Source organism: Ictalurus furcatus, chromosome 21 (assembly GCF_023375685.1).
Source record: "Ictalurus furcatus strain D&B chromosome 21, Billie_1.0, whole genome shotgun sequence".
In the NCBI taxonomy this organism is placed as follows: Eukaryota; Metazoa; Chordata; class Actinopteri; order Siluriformes; family Ictaluridae; genus Ictalurus; species Ictalurus furcatus.
In genome coordinates, this window is record NC_071275.1 from 17,491,515 (window position 1) to 17,510,250 (window position 18,736).

General features: G+C 40.5%; 1 protein-coding gene across 3 annotated transcripts in view; it reads right to left on the minus strand.

Moving 5' to 3' along the window:
- The window catches only part of fgd5a (FYVE, RhoGEF and PH domain containing 5a), a 54,196-nt gene extending 42,056 nt beyond the window's left edge, over positions 1–12,140 (minus strand). For 2 of the 3 annotated variants that reach the window (XM_053652669.1, XM_053652667.1), the window contains exons 1-2: positions 10,726–12,139; positions 5,755–8,569 (exon numbers count right to left, since the gene is read on the minus strand). In XM_053652669.1, coding sequence (XP_053508644.1) covers positions 5,755–8,569; positions 10,726–10,741 — 2,831 coding nt within the window. In that variant the 5' untranslated portion in view covers positions 10,742–12,139. Of the gene's footprint in view, positions 1–5,754; positions 8,570–10,725 lie in introns of all 3 variants that reach the window. The other variant, XM_053652668.1, reaches the window with a different exon arrangement.
- Positions 12,141–18,736: the final 6,596 nt, after the last annotated feature.

Here is an 18,736-nt window from a genome sequence, read left to right on the forward strand (position 1 = left end):
AAATAAATATCAAGCGACAAACACCCAGAAACTCTAAATACCCATCTTGTGTAAGTATGCACACCCTTTTATAATTGGGAATGTGGGAATGTGTTCAGAATCAGCCAATCGCATTCAAACTCATGTTAAATACTAATTAGAATACACCTGCCATAAATTAAAGTACAGCTGTTCTTTTGGGATTTTCCAAACTATCCAGTTCTTCTTGGTAACATCCAACTGGAAAAGCCATGGGCCGCAAAGAACTTACAAAGCAGGTACGGGATCTCTTTGTTGAAAAATATCAATCAGGAAAGGGTTACAAAAAATCTCCAAACAATTGGATATACCCTGGAACACTGTAAAGACAATAATCAACAAGTGGATAAAATATGGGATGACAGTGACACTACTAAGAACAGGATGTCCCTCTAAAATTGATGAGAAGATCAGGAGGAAACTGGTCAGGAAGGCTGCCAAGAGTTCTACAGCAACATTAAAAGATTTGCAGCAATTTCTGGCAAGTACTGGTTGCTCCCTACGTGTAACAACGATCTCCCGGATTCTTCATCTCACTGGGCTATGGGGCAAGATGGAAGCCTTTTTTAACAAATAAATAAATAAATAAATAAACACATCCAATCTCCCAAAACCTGTGTTATGGTCTGATGGGACCAAAGTATTGGCCATAATACCAAAAGATATGTTTGGCACAAAAAAACCACACAACACATGACCAAAAGAACACCATCCCCATGGTGAAGCATAGTGGTGGCAGCATCATACTTTGGGGCTGTTTGTCTTCAGCTGGAACTGGGGCTTTAATCAGGGTCTAGAGAATAATGAATAGCTCCAATTCCAATTCAATTCTGGCCTAAAATCTCACCATATCAACAAATACACTCTGTCATATAATAACGTTTTTAAAATATCTGTGTATGTTCATATAAAAAAAAACTTAGATTTTTCTTATATAGTAGATATACTGTCAGATGTGCTGTTAGATATATGAAAATAAATCAACACCTTCTGACCAATCATAATCGAGAATTCAACAGTGATGTGATATAATGTGTATAATGTGTCATATATATATATATATATATATATATATATATATATATATATATATATATATATATATATATATATAAATATATATAAATATATGAGTTGAAGATGAAGATGTTAAAGATGATAGTTGCAGGGTATTTTTATACCCTCAACATGTCTTAAAATCTCATTTCAGGTGAGTATTCTTTAAAATAGTTTGACTGACAGGATTATTCAGATTGTAGACTGCACGAGCTATAGCACCAAGCCACATAACACACCATAAAAGTCAGTTCACTGCACTACTACAGTAATAAAATCTTTAAACACACAGAGGGCTGGGAACCATGACAACAACAACATCTTTGCGGTGAGCCGGTTTTCCTGGCTGAGCCACACCTTGCGTTGTTGTCCAGGGACGCAGGGGAGTCTGGGAAACGAGTGCTGCCTGTCTCCACCCCATCCCGCTGACCCTGTCGCCTCGCCCCTGTCTAGCATTTCCTGTAAACACAGGTTTCCTCCCTTGGGACCACCTGGTAATGAGCTCAGAAGGTCGGGTACCAGGAATGAGCTGGACCGGACCGGACCGCACCAATATGCAATGATGGATATATAACATAGAGCTGATGTCTGATGTCCTTCTCCTATGTTTTCAGACATCTAAATCGAAAAGTCTGTAGACTTGCACAAATTTAATAGCATAAACAGCAGTCTCAAACATTTTATTGCTTCTCTCTAAAAACGTTGAGATTGACTACGTTTACATGGACAGCAGTAATCTAATTATTGACCTTACTCTGATTAAGATAATAATGTGATTAAGGTGTTTACATGTCTGTAATACACGTCCATAATGTGACTAAAACAGGAATACTCCACCCGTCTTAATTCGATTAGAGCTTAGTTAGATTAAGGTAATTAAAAATTGCTGTTTACATGGTAGTTTCTTAATCAAAGTATGGTCTTAATCGGGTTAAGAGTGGATCATTGTTGTCCATGTAAACGCACTGTATGTCTTGAACCTGAACATTCAAACCGATCCGAACTACGAATACAATCTGCAACAGAAGTCCCATTACTCTCATAATACTTAAGCCACCGTTAAATTCGCTGTATATTTGGGTTGATTTTCTTGATACAGTTAGTCTTGGAATTATTTCATACTAATATTTAAACTCCATTGTGAGTCCAGGACCACAACCAGCTCAACAAAATTCTAATATTCAATATGCAGAATAAAGAAAGAAGAGTGCTCAGTCATTCTGCTCCAGAATTGCAGTAATCATATTGTGCTGTTTCTGTTCATTTTCCTTATTATCAACTATACAAATAATAATCACTGCACTACAACTTGCCAAATTCAGCATACTTTACGGCAGACGCTGAGTGAAATGTCAGAATAAAACATTTATTTCACAAAAACTTGCATTCATATTCCTATTATACTGTATTTTGGTAAGACCCCATTTACACCTGGGAGATTTATGCACTTGTCTGGATCATCTGCATACAAAGACAAAAGTAAAAGCATCTAAAATGCATTTAATATAAATTCAAATGTGAAACACATATTCGCCAGATGTTATACAAGTAAAAATGGGTCCATCTTTGACAAACTGATATATTACATAAGACACATGGTCCATGAGTGTGCTTAAAGAAAGTAAACCAAACAGGCCACAGCCTCTTTTGCATAAAACAACTTGAAATGAGGAACAGCACAGTGCTCAATTCAAATGAGCTGATTTGCATATTATGTTTGATACAGGAAATGGATTTTAATCTGACTAACCAGAGACACCAAGTGCAATCGGATGTGGTTGCAAGGTGCATTAAATGACCAGGTGTAACTTGCAAAATATGAATAAAACAATAGTTTTCATGGGTTCACAGCCTCTTAATCATAGCATGGTACAATTGATTACAAACCCAACAAGAGGAACCTTCTGATAGACCAGAGTATGAAACTTATCGATGACTCCTGTCACTGAGCCTCTGCCAGCAGCAGGGGCAATGTCAACCTCTTTACCCGAGGGTGTTAAAAACATCTCTCTGACAACAAAACCAGGTCAAAGCAGTTTCATTTACCCCAGATGAAGGGTGGTTAAGAGGGCCTGTCTTTTTTCTAGTGCAGACAGTACAAAACACTGCAAGATTGTGGATGCACAATGAGAAAAATCAATAATGTCAACAGGAGAAAAGACCCCCGGGCTGTCTGGACTGCTCTCTGCAGGATGCTCAGAGTGGCATGTAAACAGTGTGGAGGCTTCCGTCAAGATACGGACACGTATAGAACACAAAAGGAGAATAAGGGTCGAAAATTGCAATCCAAAAAAAGGGGCTTTATCTCTCAGAGTGTTGTGTACGAAGAACGAGGTGCAAAGATTGCCCCTGTGCCATTGTGTTGGTGGGTCGAGTCATTGTACATTTAGTGCTAAACAATATGAATGATACACAGCAAGAATGAAAATGATTTCTGCACGTTTCTCCAATGTTCCTCTGATGAAATCAGATTAAAGTGATGCCCAGTGGCCATTTAAAATGGTTAGTGTCTGTGTCACCATTGGAGAACACTTACCAGAGGTGTGTAATGATGACTCCAGGGTTTTCATACGGAAGAAAAGAGACTAGAGAGGGTAATTTGGACATAGACGAATTAGAGATTGACCCTTTCCATGCTTGTGTAAAGGCTCTCTCAGCCTGAAGCCCAAAAAGGTTCAATAATACAAAGAGTCGCACTGCATTACTATAATTATTATTATTATTATTATTATTACTAATATTATGTCGAAAACCATCTCAGATCTTCTGTACCAGGCTTAATGGAATAACAGTACAAGCACTGCACAATCACAAAACCAGCCACTGTAAGTGTATCAGTCCACCTCCATTGATGGATCCTTAATAATATGAATTAAGTAAAATCTTCTCCAAGAATACAAAAAAACACCCTTTTTTTTACTCTTTCTCATTTCCTCCTCTTTAGCATTCTGAACGCAGACTACAGTAAAAGTGAAAAATCACATTAGATTCTAATCCAGTTTCTTCATTTGCCCCACTATTTGTAACACCAGTTCTATCTGGCGTCTTCCAGTGTGCGTACACTGAGGTTACTGCACCAGAAGAACCATGAAATCCAGCAAATGAGAAAATGAGATAAGCCCTCAAGCACAGTTCATCTTCTTGAACCCGAAGAGCCTATAATGTACCCTGCAGGCTGCTCTTCTAATGTACCACACAGATTGGAAACCTGGGAAAGCAGGTGCTAGCAGCGTATTCACATCTGGATCCATATTGTCTCACATGGGTTATTAATCAAACCCCATTGTAGCCTCTGAGTGTATTATACGAAGGGTAAACAATTTCATAATTCGCACATCGTCTGCACAGCTGTTTATGACTGCGGGCTCAAGTTTGATTACGCCAAAAACTGTTATTTGATTAAGAAGGAATTAAAATCCAATTGACCTTTGGTGCACTGTAAATGATTAAAAAAAAAATTTGAATATAATGAAAAATTTCCTGCCCATTAGTACAGAAATGGACTTATATTGAAAACATTAATATCACAGTCTAAATCTGGCTAGGAAACATGCCTACAATTGAGCATCTAACACAGTGTTGTTTGTTCTGCAAGCAAGTATTAGCAGGAGTATTCTCAGACAGAGAGGTGAAGGCAGAGCTATCAGACCGGCCAAGCACTGATCCCATTTCCTGTTACATTGTTTTGGCCAACGCTTCCTCCAAACTTCTGTGATGGTACTGCCATTGTGTTTGGCGGAAAAGCTTTCAACATTCCCAACATGAGAACTCTCCTATGACTTATAGTGTGCTAACATGCCACTGAGGGACTTATATGCAGTACTAAACTAAGTCTTGAGCACCATTTAGACAGGATACGATTTCCAGACTTATTTCTGTTAAGTAATGCTGGAAGATGTCTGTAGTAATGATGATCGACTCACAAAGCACAAGCGATCTCTGAATAAGTAATAGAAATTGGAATGTACGCATGGTTGTCATACTTAAAAAAAATCGATCCTCGCTTTAATACAAACTGATTGTTTTGACCTTTATTTTAAGTGCTTGTTGCAGAGCTTGTAGCTGTGCAAGTTGTGCTTGATCATTAGTAGGTCACATTACCATAACACGTACGTGGGCTACACCTGTGCTAGAAACTCAATAAATTACCTAAAACCACCGGAAGCATCATTCTCTAAGGAGTCCATTTAAATTGTTGTCTGTATTTTATTGTTTTGCATTTTAAACTCGGCCAGAACTTGTTTTCGTTTTGGTTTCGGTGTGAGACGAAAGACAAGAGACCTTCCTGGAATGTCTTTATATTGAAAAAAATCATGAATCTCTGGATATAATGAAATCTTCACCAACAGAAATCCCAGAGAAACTCTGGTAATAATTACATTACCCCACCTCCCCAGGTAAAATGAATCCAGTCTGAATACGGCTTTACACAAAACTACTTAATATACCGATTACGAGTACTTATATACCAATCAATATCAGTACCCACTTTGGTGCCATGTGTGCAGTCCAGGATAAGGAAAATCCTTAGATCTTACTCACCTCAATCTTTTACGCATCTGTAAGCTTGTAGGGAAAAGTATATGGTTGATTTCCTCTCACCTATACTACCACGTGGTATCACAATTAAGGATATTTATGTACATTTCAACAATCAAAATAGATGAAAATATTTCATACCTCTCTGTCTCTTGCTCTGGTGTGGTAGTTTTGTTCTCTATTCCTGCAAAGCTGTTCATGTCAACATAACCGTCGTTCTCGTTGGCAGCTGCTGTCCGATTTTGGTCGTCAAAGAACTCAGTGATGGTGACGGCCCGAGTGGGCCTCCCTGGAGGAATCTGAATATTCTCATAGTCTGAGCTCATGGCTGGGATGTTTTCATAGTCGGAAGTATCAGCGCTTGGAAAGGAGATGGATCGAGGTTTGGTGAGTGGGAGTGGCATGAAGGGCGGCCGAGAGCGTTCCTCGAAAGACTCCACTCTGGAGATGCCCCTGCTGCCATAGGTCTTGGGTACACCTTTCTTCTTCTGCCTGTCTTTGTAAACTACGAAGGTGGCGGGAAAGTCTGAGTTGCGTTGTGGTTTGATGATGCGAGACTGGGGCTGAGGGGAGCTGCCATTACTCCTCCGATCCATCTCTATTACCCGAACAGGACCATGGTGGCTAGACTCAGATGAAGATCTGGAAGAACGCACGCTGCCATCACCGTGTGATTTGCTGTCAGTTTTCCTCCTAAACTTCAGAGCCAGGAAACGCTTGAAAGATGTCTTCTTTTTTGGTTTGTCATTAGACTCATGTTGAATAAGTAGAGATGGGGAACTTTTTGTGATAGGCCTCTTGGTGATGTAAGCCAGCTCAAAGGGTGGAGGGATGTCAACAAGGGATGTAGGTGTAGACACACCACTAGAGGACTGGTGGCTTCTTTGAGAGAAGCTTCCAGAAGAGGTGATGACACAAGGTAAGGAGAGGGTGTCATCTGTCCGTTTCACTCTGTCGTCCACTCTCGGGGAATGACTGCCCTCCAAATGGGCAGACAAAGTCATGTCTCGGCCCTCCGCAGAATACGATCGGGGGTAGAACAGAAAACGTCTAGAGTTCAGTGAAGGAATCATCTGGTTGGACTCTGAATTATCTGAAGCCTTTAACAGATCTCCATTTTGGTCCAAGGCCACAGTGTAGTAGTCATGAGACTGAGACTCATTGCCTGTCTCCTCAGGAACAGTCTCAGGGACATATCCGGGTACTTTCCCTGAGAGTGACCGTGAACGAGTCACAATGGTCTTTCTGTCCAGAGTGATAAAGTTCTCTCCTTCTGAGTCAAAGCCTGCTTCCTCGTAAATGTGCTCATCACTATCTGAGTCAGATTCCTCAAAAAAAGGCACTATGTGGCAGTCGAGGTCTTCTATGTCCTCCTCAAATGCCTCAGTGGTGTGGGCAAACACTAAACGGTTTGTTAGCTCAGGAGTCCTGCCCAAGTCTAGGCCAGGGGGCACTGTTATATCGCAAAGTCTAAGACGTGGTTGGCAGCTGCTTCTCTTGCTCACGCAACTTTGTCTGCGAATGGATGACCGCTCCTTTGTGCTCTTCCCTTTGGTTTTACGTGTCATATCCACAGGCTCATCTTCGTCCCCTATCTCTACATAATCCTCAGACGACACACACTCCAGTAGCTGATCATCTCCATCTTGGCATAGAGAATCTTCTATGTTGGCATACTCATCCACTTCATCTCTGTTTGGAGTTTCCCTAAGTTCTTGCTCCAAGGGCTCATCAGATGAAGTCACATTGTCCTCCGCTTGAGCCTGTTCTTCTTCTGCTACATTATCAGATGAGACATAAAAAGGCTCTTGAGTGGATCCCATCTTTGTCTCAGGCTCCTTTGCTTTCTCTTCACTACAATCCTCATCTGTACACTCCAGTTCAGGATCTGAGGTGCTCATAAGATCAGCAGGCACCACCTCTATGACCGAATATGGCTCAAACGCATCCTCTACTCCCTCTGAGAATCTGAAACGTCCTGATTCGTCTTTGGTGGCACGTTCTGGCTGCCATGCACTGGTGTCATCCAGAGGTCCAATTACATCATATGGGTACTCCTCACACAGAGAGGGCTGACTGCCATTCATAGCCTGGGAGGAAAATCCAGCCACTGCATTTGACGTATCCTCAGTGCTGCACTCTGCACTTGGATTTGTGCCCTCTTCACATAGCTTTGTGTCTGTAGTATCTATTGGGGTTCCACAGAGGAACTCTCTCTCGTTGAAATAAGGCTCCTCTGTATCATCAGCAGTGTCTGATGTCAGCTCCTCGACATTACCTATCTCTGCATATGGACTGCACTGATTTGAGGTGGATTCCTCAATTTCTTCATAAGGGCTTGGTGTGCCGTTGTTGGCCTCTGATTCACCCCCTGTTTGGTATTCCATGGTGCTCTCCTTCTCAGCAGGATCATCTGCTGTATCATCAGGATCACCTGTGCCTTGTTGTGGCTGTACATCATCGGTCTCTTTGATGTGGTCTATAGCAGCTGAAACAGTAGTTACAATAACATCTTTGACCTCATTCAAGGAACCTGCATCAACTACTTCAAAGTGGCTCTCCTCTTCTTCTGCATCTATTTCATCTCTTTCTTCTACCCCCATCTGCAGCACGTCCTTTGTTTCTTTATCATCAATGCTATCAAGGTTGTTGTGGTTCTCTACTAACTGTTCAGAAAGATCCTCTTTGTGGGTCTCTCCTGGTGGGTCAGCTTCATCCTGTGTGGATTCTGATTCACTGTCTTGTGCTAATGCCAACTCTGATGTGACATCTCCATTACTAACAATGCATTGGCTGTGTTCACCTTCTTGCTGAGTGGAAAGTTTTGGCTTTGGAGCAACTGGAGGTTTAAGACCTCGGGAAGACAGACAAGGTCTTGACATGAGGGTGGAGCGCACTGTGATGGCTAGGGGACTTTGGATCTCTGGTTGAGGTGCTTGAAGTTGCTTCTGATAATCTGTAAAACAGATGGAGAAAAGCATTATTACAGGTCAAGTATTTGGAGGTTTGGTGCAATAGGAGGCCAAAGCGTACACAGCCTGAAAATGATATTTAAGGGGCAACACCAACGACCTGTATTCCTATTCCTATCTATGGACACCATAACCAAAAAATGTCATGGACAACTATAGAAATCGGCTCTCTCTCTTAGAGCACATACATGCTGATAGTCAAGTAATATGCAATTTGTCACGTTATCGTATGTGACTAAGGTCTAATGTCACCAGTTTCTTTTAAGCAATATTTTGGTAAAGAAACTTTCCTTCCGTCTAGACTCTGCCATAATAAAACAATAGATAAAAAAGCTCATATCATGGTTATGTTATCCTTTAAAATAATTGCACAGGTGTTCCTCTCCAAATGTCTGTATTGTATCAGCGTGCTAATTGCTAAAGTGGACCAAGTAAAGCAAGTCTATGCCAAGTCAGCACCTACACCATCTGTAAAACTTTTCCAAGCCAAAAACAGCAGAAACTAAAATAAATAATAACCTTTTGACCCCAGTGATGAAAACCAAACAGCATCCTTAAACAGGGTTAATGTGAATTTGAGGCCTCTTTGGTGCAACACACCCTTTCTCTTAACAAAACTCATACACCCTTTGCCTCTTCCTGTTATTTAGTACCTGGCTTGACGCACGTCCTAGTAAACTCCCTGTGCACTTGGTGATCTCCCTGCGAAGATGTTGTTTTCCTAGCGGCACAAATTAACTATTCCAGCAGATACCCCTGGAAGCTCAGTGCACAGGAAGTGCCTAGGAATAAAGCAAATTATTGTTGTGCCATGCTTAATCTACCTATTTTTCAATTTTTCTTTCGATTTCACTGCACTTCTGGTCGTTCCTCCAATGATTAACAATGGGGGCGAAAAATCCTTCAGACTGATTTTTTTTTTTTCTTCTGAAAATGTTTTTTTTTTTCTTTCTCACTAGAATGTCAAAGAACAATAAAAAAGAGAAACAATACAGCCGTCTGAGTTCAAAACAGGATATGAATTATGCAACAAAGAATTCGATTAAAACAGGACAGAATGGGGGAAGACAGTAGGCTGGGCCTTTGGATTGTGCGAAGCCAACAGGACATGATCTCAGCTGTAGCTGGTGTGAAACATAAGCCATCTGATAATGAGGTAGTAGGTGCATCAGCTGTGATAAGCGAGAGGAGGGGAATGGACAGAGATTATAGGAATCACTGTGTTTGAATAATGGACTGCTGCACCATCTTGGACTTGATACACTCAGTCATTTGTGTGTGTGTGTGTGTGTATATATATATATATATATATATATATATATATATATATATATATATACACATTATGTTACATTATGTATATATTCCAATAATTCTAATTTGTAACCTCTTCCTAAAACCAATGAAAATATTTGAACACATAAGCAATGCTCATGTGTGCACACAGGAAGTCGGATTGACACTTTCATCTGTGCATAACGATCAACGTATTATGCGTTTGATTTAATTCAGGACATTATTCTCGGAGCAAGTATGTTGTGTGCTAATTAACACAAAAACCTCGTTAAGAGCAAAGGGGTACGGTGAAGCAAAAACTCAGAATGACGGTATATAACCTAGGTTGATTCAATTCGAATTCAATGCTCATTAGACATTTCCACACAGTGACTTCATGGAAATCTGGATTTCCATTTAATAATTAGATCCTTGATGAGGTGACACTGGAGCTGGGAAAAACTCCCTGAGATGACATGAGGATGAAAGCGGACACAAAACAGAACCCGTGCTCTTCGAGGTGAAACTTATAGTGGGGGTTTTAATGTAAACACAAACAGTGTGAGGATATTGTGAGTAAGAGTCATGGGGTGAACACAGGGTAGTATTTATGATTACGGCAGCAGCCTTTAAGTACAAATCTACAGAGATTATGCACTGAAGAGTTAGGTGTGAACTGTTTGTTGTTGTTGTTGTGTTTGTAAAGAGTAAATGTCCCCCCAAAAACCCCACTCATGAATGTAAACACAATGTTTACAAAGTAGCCATCTCTTCTGTCCTTGAACAGTTTGATTCGTTTTAATTAGTAACACCAAAATAAATACATTTAAAAAAAAAAAAAGTGAGTATTGAAGTTTTTTTTCACCTGTGTTCATTTTCATCCGGATGTCATCCGTCGTGGCGTCTGAATGTCCACATCGTTTCCTTCTCCTCTTGTGTGCCAGAATATCCAACACAAATATCTCCAAACGTATCCTGTTGTCACTCCGAGAACATTTTCACAAAGAAATGAACACTAAACATTACTTATATAGCTTTTCCTGTATATTAAAAAAAAAAAAACTACTAAAAAAAAAGGATATTAAAAGCCGGTTCGTGTCATCCCTGCAGTCGAGAGAGAAAGAGAGACAGAGAGAGAGAAAGAGAGAGGGAGCACTCGCTTCCGCGCGAGCGTCGCGCGTGCCTCACTTTCTGCGCTCGGTGCGCGCGGGGAGGTGTGTTTTCGCGCGCGCTTCCCGAGGAGGTCGAGCTAGTCCTCCAAACCAATCACAGCACTAAACGGCTCGTGAGCACTTAACGAACGTGCATAGTGATGACTTTACACTGGGGGTCGTGTGATTTAAGTGTAACGCGAGTAAGGGTGGGCTGCCAGTAATGAGCTCCAGACCATGTGGAGCTTATTGATATGATGCAAAACCTCAACTCTCCTCAAATACATGGTGCACCTCAGCAAACTAGGGGTCACGACCAGTCCCCATCAGTTATAACCGGGGTTCCTGAGAGAATCTCACTAAATCTATCACAACCCTATCTATGAACTACTACTGCTAAGTCCCATTCAAACAAGCCACAATTACATTAGGAGTGTACATGCTATTTTAGATTTTTTTTGTTGTTGTTGTTGTTGTTGTTTTGCTGTCCTGACACGCTGCACTAGCGTAGGAGATTTCTCGACAACGCTGAGGGATGAATGTGAAAATATGGTGAAACAGTTGCTGAATATGATGATGGTAAACAATGAGGAGAAATCCAAATGCCAAGGCCTGGGGTTGCAGAAAATTCATAATGTCTATTTGGGGTCATTTGGCCAAAACATTTGCTACAGAGGCTGTCTAAAGTATCATTAGCAAAAAAAAAAAGTAGCCTGGAGTGTATGTTAGATGGTTTAAGAAAAAACAAAGAGGACATTATCTGTTCCTTGCACCTTTTTCTTCCAAGTAGTTTCTTCCAAGTAGTTTCTTCCAAGTCTTGCGACTAACTGGTGTCCCATTCAGCGTGTATTCCTACCGCACACACACGTGGTGTAGCTGGGATAGACTAAGGATCCACTGACCAGGATGAAGTGCTTCCTGAAAATGAGTGTGTTATCGGAATTATGAAGTTCCTTTATTTGTTCATTTGTTCATCTTCAGTAAGTGGTTTATCCCGGTCCGGTGGATCCAGAGCCTTTCCTGGGAACAGGGCTTGAGGCAGGAATACACTCTAGATGGGATACCAGTCTATCATCGATGGCACAGACAGAACAGATACGTAGGATTGAGCCCCAAACAAGTCAAATTACTAAATAATATTAAATATGCTTTGAAACATACACATATGCTGTATATCTGCTGAAATGTTGCGGTTGTTGTTACACTTTCTGACTGCCATAATATTCTGCAAGTATTGAGCCTGAACAAGTTAAATCTAAACATGCAAATAATGTTACACCGTTTAAGTGAACTATTTAGAAAACTGCTCCTGAGAACAGCGTAGACACCAGGCACTATCGAGCAGGTTTCCCAACTGGTCGTCTGTTGCCTGATTGGAGGAAAGTAGCTCTTTAAAAGCCTCTCTCCATAACAGGAAACTGCTCTCCCAGTTTCCTGCACAACAGGCGACGCTTCCTTAGCAACTCCTGGACAAAGGTGTTGATGTTAACCCTTCAACTTCTCGCTGAGTTAAAGAGATGGATTGCAAGTGTGACTGCACTCGTGACATTTTAGTCATTCAAATGGAAAATATTTACGTTTAAAATGTTTTTTTTATTATTATTATTTATTAATTTTTTTAAGAAAGTTGGTAAATCAGGTTAGAGTGAAATAATCTTTGGTATGGATATGGCTCCAAGATCAAGGTTCTGGTTTACTGCTTGGAAGGTTGAACGTTTAAAACCCAGCACTTCCAAGGTCCTTGAGCAAGACCTACAACCCTTAGCTATGCCATAAGATGTTTCACACCAGCTTCCTTTGAAAGTCTGTTGTTCTGTTGTACACTAAGAACACCTGTACCCTTGCTTAGTTATGCAATTATCCAATCCGCCAATCACAGTGCAGCAATGCAATGCATAAAATCACACAGATACAGGTTAAGAGCTTCAGTTAATGTTTGCATCATACATCAGAATGGGGGAAATGTAATCTCTGTGACACTGACTGTGGCATGGTTGCTGGTGCCAGATGGGCTGGTTTGAATATTTCAGAAACTGCTGATCTCCTGGAATTTTCACACACAACAGTCTCTAGAGTGTATACAAAATGGTGCAAATAAACCAAAACCCATCCACTGAACAACAGTTCTGCAGGTGGAAATGCTTCGTTGATGAGAGAGGTCAGAGGAGAATAGTTCGATCTGACAGGAAGTAAAACAACTCAAATAACCACTCTTTACATCCATGGTGAGCAGAAAAGCATCTCAGAATGCCCAGCATGTCCTACCTTGCAGTGAATGGGCTACACCAGTAGAAGACAAAGAACTTTAATTTAAAAAATGGTGCATTAGATGCTGCTAATGTCTTTTTTTTTTTTTAAATCAAAAATATGCCAAACATGGGCGCACGGTGGCTTATTGGTTAGCACGTTCGCCTCACACCTCCTGGGTCTGGGGTTTGAGTCCCGCCGGGGCCATGTGTGTGCGGAGTTTGCATGTTCTCCCCGTGCTGTGGGGGTTTCCTCCGGGTACTCCGGTTTCCTCCCCCAGTCCAAAGACATGCATGGTAGGCTGATTGGCGTGTCTAAAGTGTCCATAGTGTGTGAGTGTGTATGTGATTGTGCCCTGCGATGGACTGGCACCCTGTCCAGGGTGTACCCCGCCTTGTGCCCGATGCTCCCTGGGATAGGCTCCAGGTTCCCAGTGACCCTGAAAAGGAGTAAGCGGTAGAAGATGGATGGATGGATGGAAATATGCCAAACGCTATTTGTTTTCCTAATGTTTATGAAAGGAATAAAACACAATGGCGCGCCCTGTTATATGTTATACGAACAAAAGTCAACAATGGGGTGGTGGGATGTGAAGTGTCTTGTTCCTCTTAAACCACGTCAGCTTTCCAATTCTAACATAAAAATAAAAAATTAAACAACGCCACATCGATTTATAGTCATATTATAACAACTAACGGAACTTTCCTGTGCCCTGTGCAAGTCCATGTGTACGTTACAGCAAAGATAACGTACTAGAATTAATAATGCGTTAGAGAGTGCATTAACGTACAGTAAACCCTGCAACCAGTATTACTGTCAGAAGCGCTGTTATAGAAAATGAATCAACAACTTCTGACCAATCAGATTAGAGAATTTAACAACGCTGCGGTATTATGATACATATTACACATTTTCATCTCATGTAACTTCTGCTCGGACAGATTTCCACCTTACGAGCCATCTGTATGAATCTGATTTTACAGTGTCTCGGTTTTGTTTTTTTTTCCTCCAAAGCACCACCAGCTGTGTGTCTGCACACTTGATAAAGGGCAGATTGTAGACCCAAACGCCAAGAGAGTAGAGCTGTCAGTTACACGAATCTTCACTTTGGCAGCTCATATTATGGATTTAGCATTAGAAACATTAGGGGGGTAAACACAATGGGACACGATTTGATTTTATTGGGGTTTTTTTCCCCCCTCTCTCTCTCTCTGTATCTTTTCCTGTTGTCCCAAAGTGCTGTCTGTCTTTCTCTCTCTTTCTCCTTTGCGACTGGCGGAAGGTCAGACGTAACTCCTGAGCAGCGTGATTCCAATAAATCACGGAAGCATGGAGTAAATCTCCTCGTTCTGCTTTCTTAACAGTCTACGATCCTGAAACCATGCATTAAACATGCTACGTATTCAGTGAACCAATTACTTCCTACTACCCACAATATAAATGTTTGGCCCAGAGTAAGACTTGTTTCTTATATTTTGTCTTCGTTGTTGCAATATCTGAATATATTTACTTCATGTATCACAGGCGGCTATACTGTAATTGCATTTCTCAGCTGGGGAAATGCTATGCAAGGGAACTTTAACAACATTACCAATATTACCACAACCTCACAATCATTGCATCAGTCTTGCAGGATTTACATCAAGCATTGGATTTAAAATAGACAGAATAAAGGATGTACTACTGTATTGCAGACCTGAAGGATGGCATGTCAATATTTCCTGACATGAAAAAAAGAAAAGAAAAGTTTACCATCGAGGCTGGTTAGATTTTCAATTGCGTCAGTAGGACATTTTCAGCTGCTGTTCCACCTCTTTGTTTGCGAGGCTAAAGATAACGTGCGCCTGGCATTTAGCCCTGCCGTTTCAGTGGAAAGAATTCACAGACACTGAATTTGACCCTTTTTGCTTTTTTTTTTTTTTTTTTTAAATGTTTTTCTTTCTGAAACAGGCACTGGAAAACAAGAGCTCTGTTTACAAGCATTGTAACCAAAAGGCTAAAGCCTGAGGCTGGAAGAATAGCGGCGAGTTGTAAATAAGCGTCCAGATGTGATACAAGAACATTACTGGCGAAAACATGTTTTTGGGGCTGAAAACATAAATATCCTTGACCACTGCAGTTGTTGGGAATTGTAACACCCCTGCACCCCCACACAACCCCCCCACCCCTCAACCCACCTGGACTGTGTGTATACGCGAGAAAGACGGACTCAGGAAAAACATGTCAGAAACCAGCCACACACTCACACACACATAGTACTGACCCAAACAGGAAACTGATTGGGGAACAGGGGTCAGCGACTTGTTCCCAGACCCCAGAAGTGAAGCACTGCTTCATGTTTCATTAGAACTGCCTTAAAAAAAGACCAGCAGGATTGTTTTTATCCTGCATGAGGCATCAGATTAGTATTTTTCTCGCTCAGTGTGTGCCGTTGTCACCAGATGGTTGGGTCAGTTCGGAGGTAATGTTTTTCTCACCAGGTGACTCATTTAATTTTATTTTTATGCTGACCATTTGCTTTGATGGGTTTTGGGTTTTTTTTCAAACAAGAAGAAGCAGAGATCCGTGATCCGCTGTATTCTTTCCATGCTTAGTTTTAAAGTTGTGCTAGGAAAGAATGGAGTTACACAATTAATATGGCTTTACTTTGCATGTATATAATACAGTAACAGAGTCAGAAGGGCAGCTGTTGGGGCATTTGGTAAACATAAACATTATATAGTAGGTTATATGTAATATGCAGGAGTGAGGGGCAGGATGCGAAGGTTTCAAATCAGTGTGTGTGTTATTTGCAACAATTATAGTTGTGGTCCACAGTGAAGGTCAAAGATTTAACATCAAACAAGGATTACCCATAAGGCGAAAACCTAAGATGGTCTAAGGTCGTTTCAGATTTGTGTTGTTTTCATCCTCTGGATAGTGATCTTCCACCAAACTGCAGTGTGGTCCATATCATATATGGAAGTTATCCACTCTCAGTGCTGCATGACAAATAACAAGATTGGTTCAACATGTCATGTTACTTCCTGTTATGAGTTTTGCGATGGCGGGAAAAATCAAGAAAGATGTATAGCTCGGTAGCGGCTTGCATGACCAAAAAAGATTATGAGATTATGGCTGCATGTTTTCAGGTATTCCTGCATGATGAAATACCTTGCATCCAAAAAGTGTTGTTCTTCATCGTTTGAGTGTTGGTGCCAAAGGAAAATAATCATTTTTAAAAACCCAGCAAACTTAGTGCCAACTTAGTTTTCTAAACTTGCATGCACAAAAGTGGTTTACGGAATGGTTCGGTCGATCCACAGTTTTGGTAGGAATTCTTCTATGTGAACGCAAACCTGTGATAATGAGCGCCGCCCCCAAACGAGCCCAGAATCAGGCCTGAGTGTAATCAAGCGTGAAAACACTCTAAGAAAACAATGCACGCACTTAATGAGACAAATCCACGATACGACTTCCGCTATGAAACAGAAATAGCGGGAAATATACAGAGATGAATTAAGATCGAACAGCAAACAGGTGAACACAATGGGTACCAGACCAATGACAGGACAGGGGCGGAGACAGGAAAACGACCAAAACAAAGGCATATAACACACAAAATAAACAAGTAGGGGACTTCATGCCACTACACTGGTACTGTTACTCTCTTAAAAAAAAAAAAAAAAAAAAAAAAAAAAATCCAAACGGTCTTCTGATGAACAGTGATGATTTTTTTTTTATATAGAGATTCTGAACTTTAAACTACAAATTCAAGAAAAACTCAAGAAAGAAATCACACAAGTACACACTACAAATGTAGTAGACAGAGACTGGATTCAGAAAGCTCTAGTATTCCCTTAAAGGTTAGACAGTGGAGAAAGAGAGGTAAAAAGAGAGAATGGGAGAGAGTGAGTGTGTTTTATAATGGTGGAGAAAATCCAGTGTCAGCAGTTTCAAACATTTCTCTCAGAGCACAAACACAGGAACACTATTCACAACCTTCTTCTTGTCCTGCTCCCCCAGGTGACAGAGAGAGTCAGCACTTCATCAACAACAACAACAACAACGAAAAAAAGCAAATAAAGTCTCTATTCTCAGCAGAGCCTTGGGAGCTGATCAATACATTACTGTCAGCCTCCAACACAGTGTCCATAGCGTCTGAGGCTATATATATATATATATATATATATATAGAGAGAGAGAGAGAGAGAGAGAGAGAGTGGTATATACAGTGCAGGTGTTGCGTATTCTGTAAGACTGAACTGTAGACAAGGAAAGTTCCTGATGAACTAAAATAATGTCATTGTGTACTAATTATTAATGATTCATTAATTATTCCACAGTATTGTTGAATTCTCAAATCTGATTGGTCAGGATAATTTACAATAACAGCAATTCTGACAGGAGTGCTGGCTAGCGTTCGAATCCTAGTGTTTTTGTTTTTTAAATGTAAGGAGTCTCCAGTGTCAGCCTTTCCGCCTTGCAGAAGTCTTCAGGGCTTATTCTGCACTTTCAGATTTCTCGGTAACATGACAGGCTGCCATTTTTACTTTTACATCTTACTAATTTCGAGAAAGTGAGAGAGAGAGAGTGAGAGAGAAAGACAGGCTGGTGAGAGAATGAGAATTCAAGACTTGTCATTGAACATTCCACATCGTAAAATGTAACTATAAATGGTTAAAAAGCATGATGTGTTGTTCATTAATGAACTGAAACATTTCAACATGATCGTTAGCAAATCGATGTAGTATAAAAGCAATAAAACACTTACTTAATTACTTCATTCATTCATTCATGTGGTTCGTCTATAACTATGCCATTTATCTCTTCTTTTTTTTCCCGCAAATTGACTAATCCGTCTGATCGTTTAATGGAAATGAGGTTAAACAAAATAGCCTAACCTAGCAAGTTACAGTCGTTAGCTAAACTTTGCATTGAAAATGAGCAAGTTAAATTAGTTCATTAATATCGTTTGAGTAACGATAGACAACGTACACAAGCTAGCAACAGCTGATGCCTTGCGACATTAAAATGAGGTTTTACTGCAGGAAACATGGCATACTACAAAATGTTCTTTTTATTTTGAATTATTGGGAACATTATGTCGAAAGACAGCTATTTTACACGATGACAATAATACACGATAATCGTAGCTCTCTCTCCATGCGTCTAGTATGCATACCCATGTGAAAACTCCATTCACTGAATTTGATACATGCACACTCGCAACTAATTTTGCACAAATCGTTTTTTTTTTTCTATAAAAAATTTCTAACGACTGAACCAAATCACGTTAGTACAGCCTCAGTGTTTCCTTTGTACCTTCTCTATGTTGTTCTACTTTGCATGATAAATGCTGCTAACAATAATAATTAAATGTTCTGCACCGCATTGTAATACCTATATAATATTAACAAGCAGGCAAATGACTGTAGTAATTTCCAAAGCACATTTAATTAGTACAAGAGGGCATTGTATGTGCAGTGATTCAGTGTT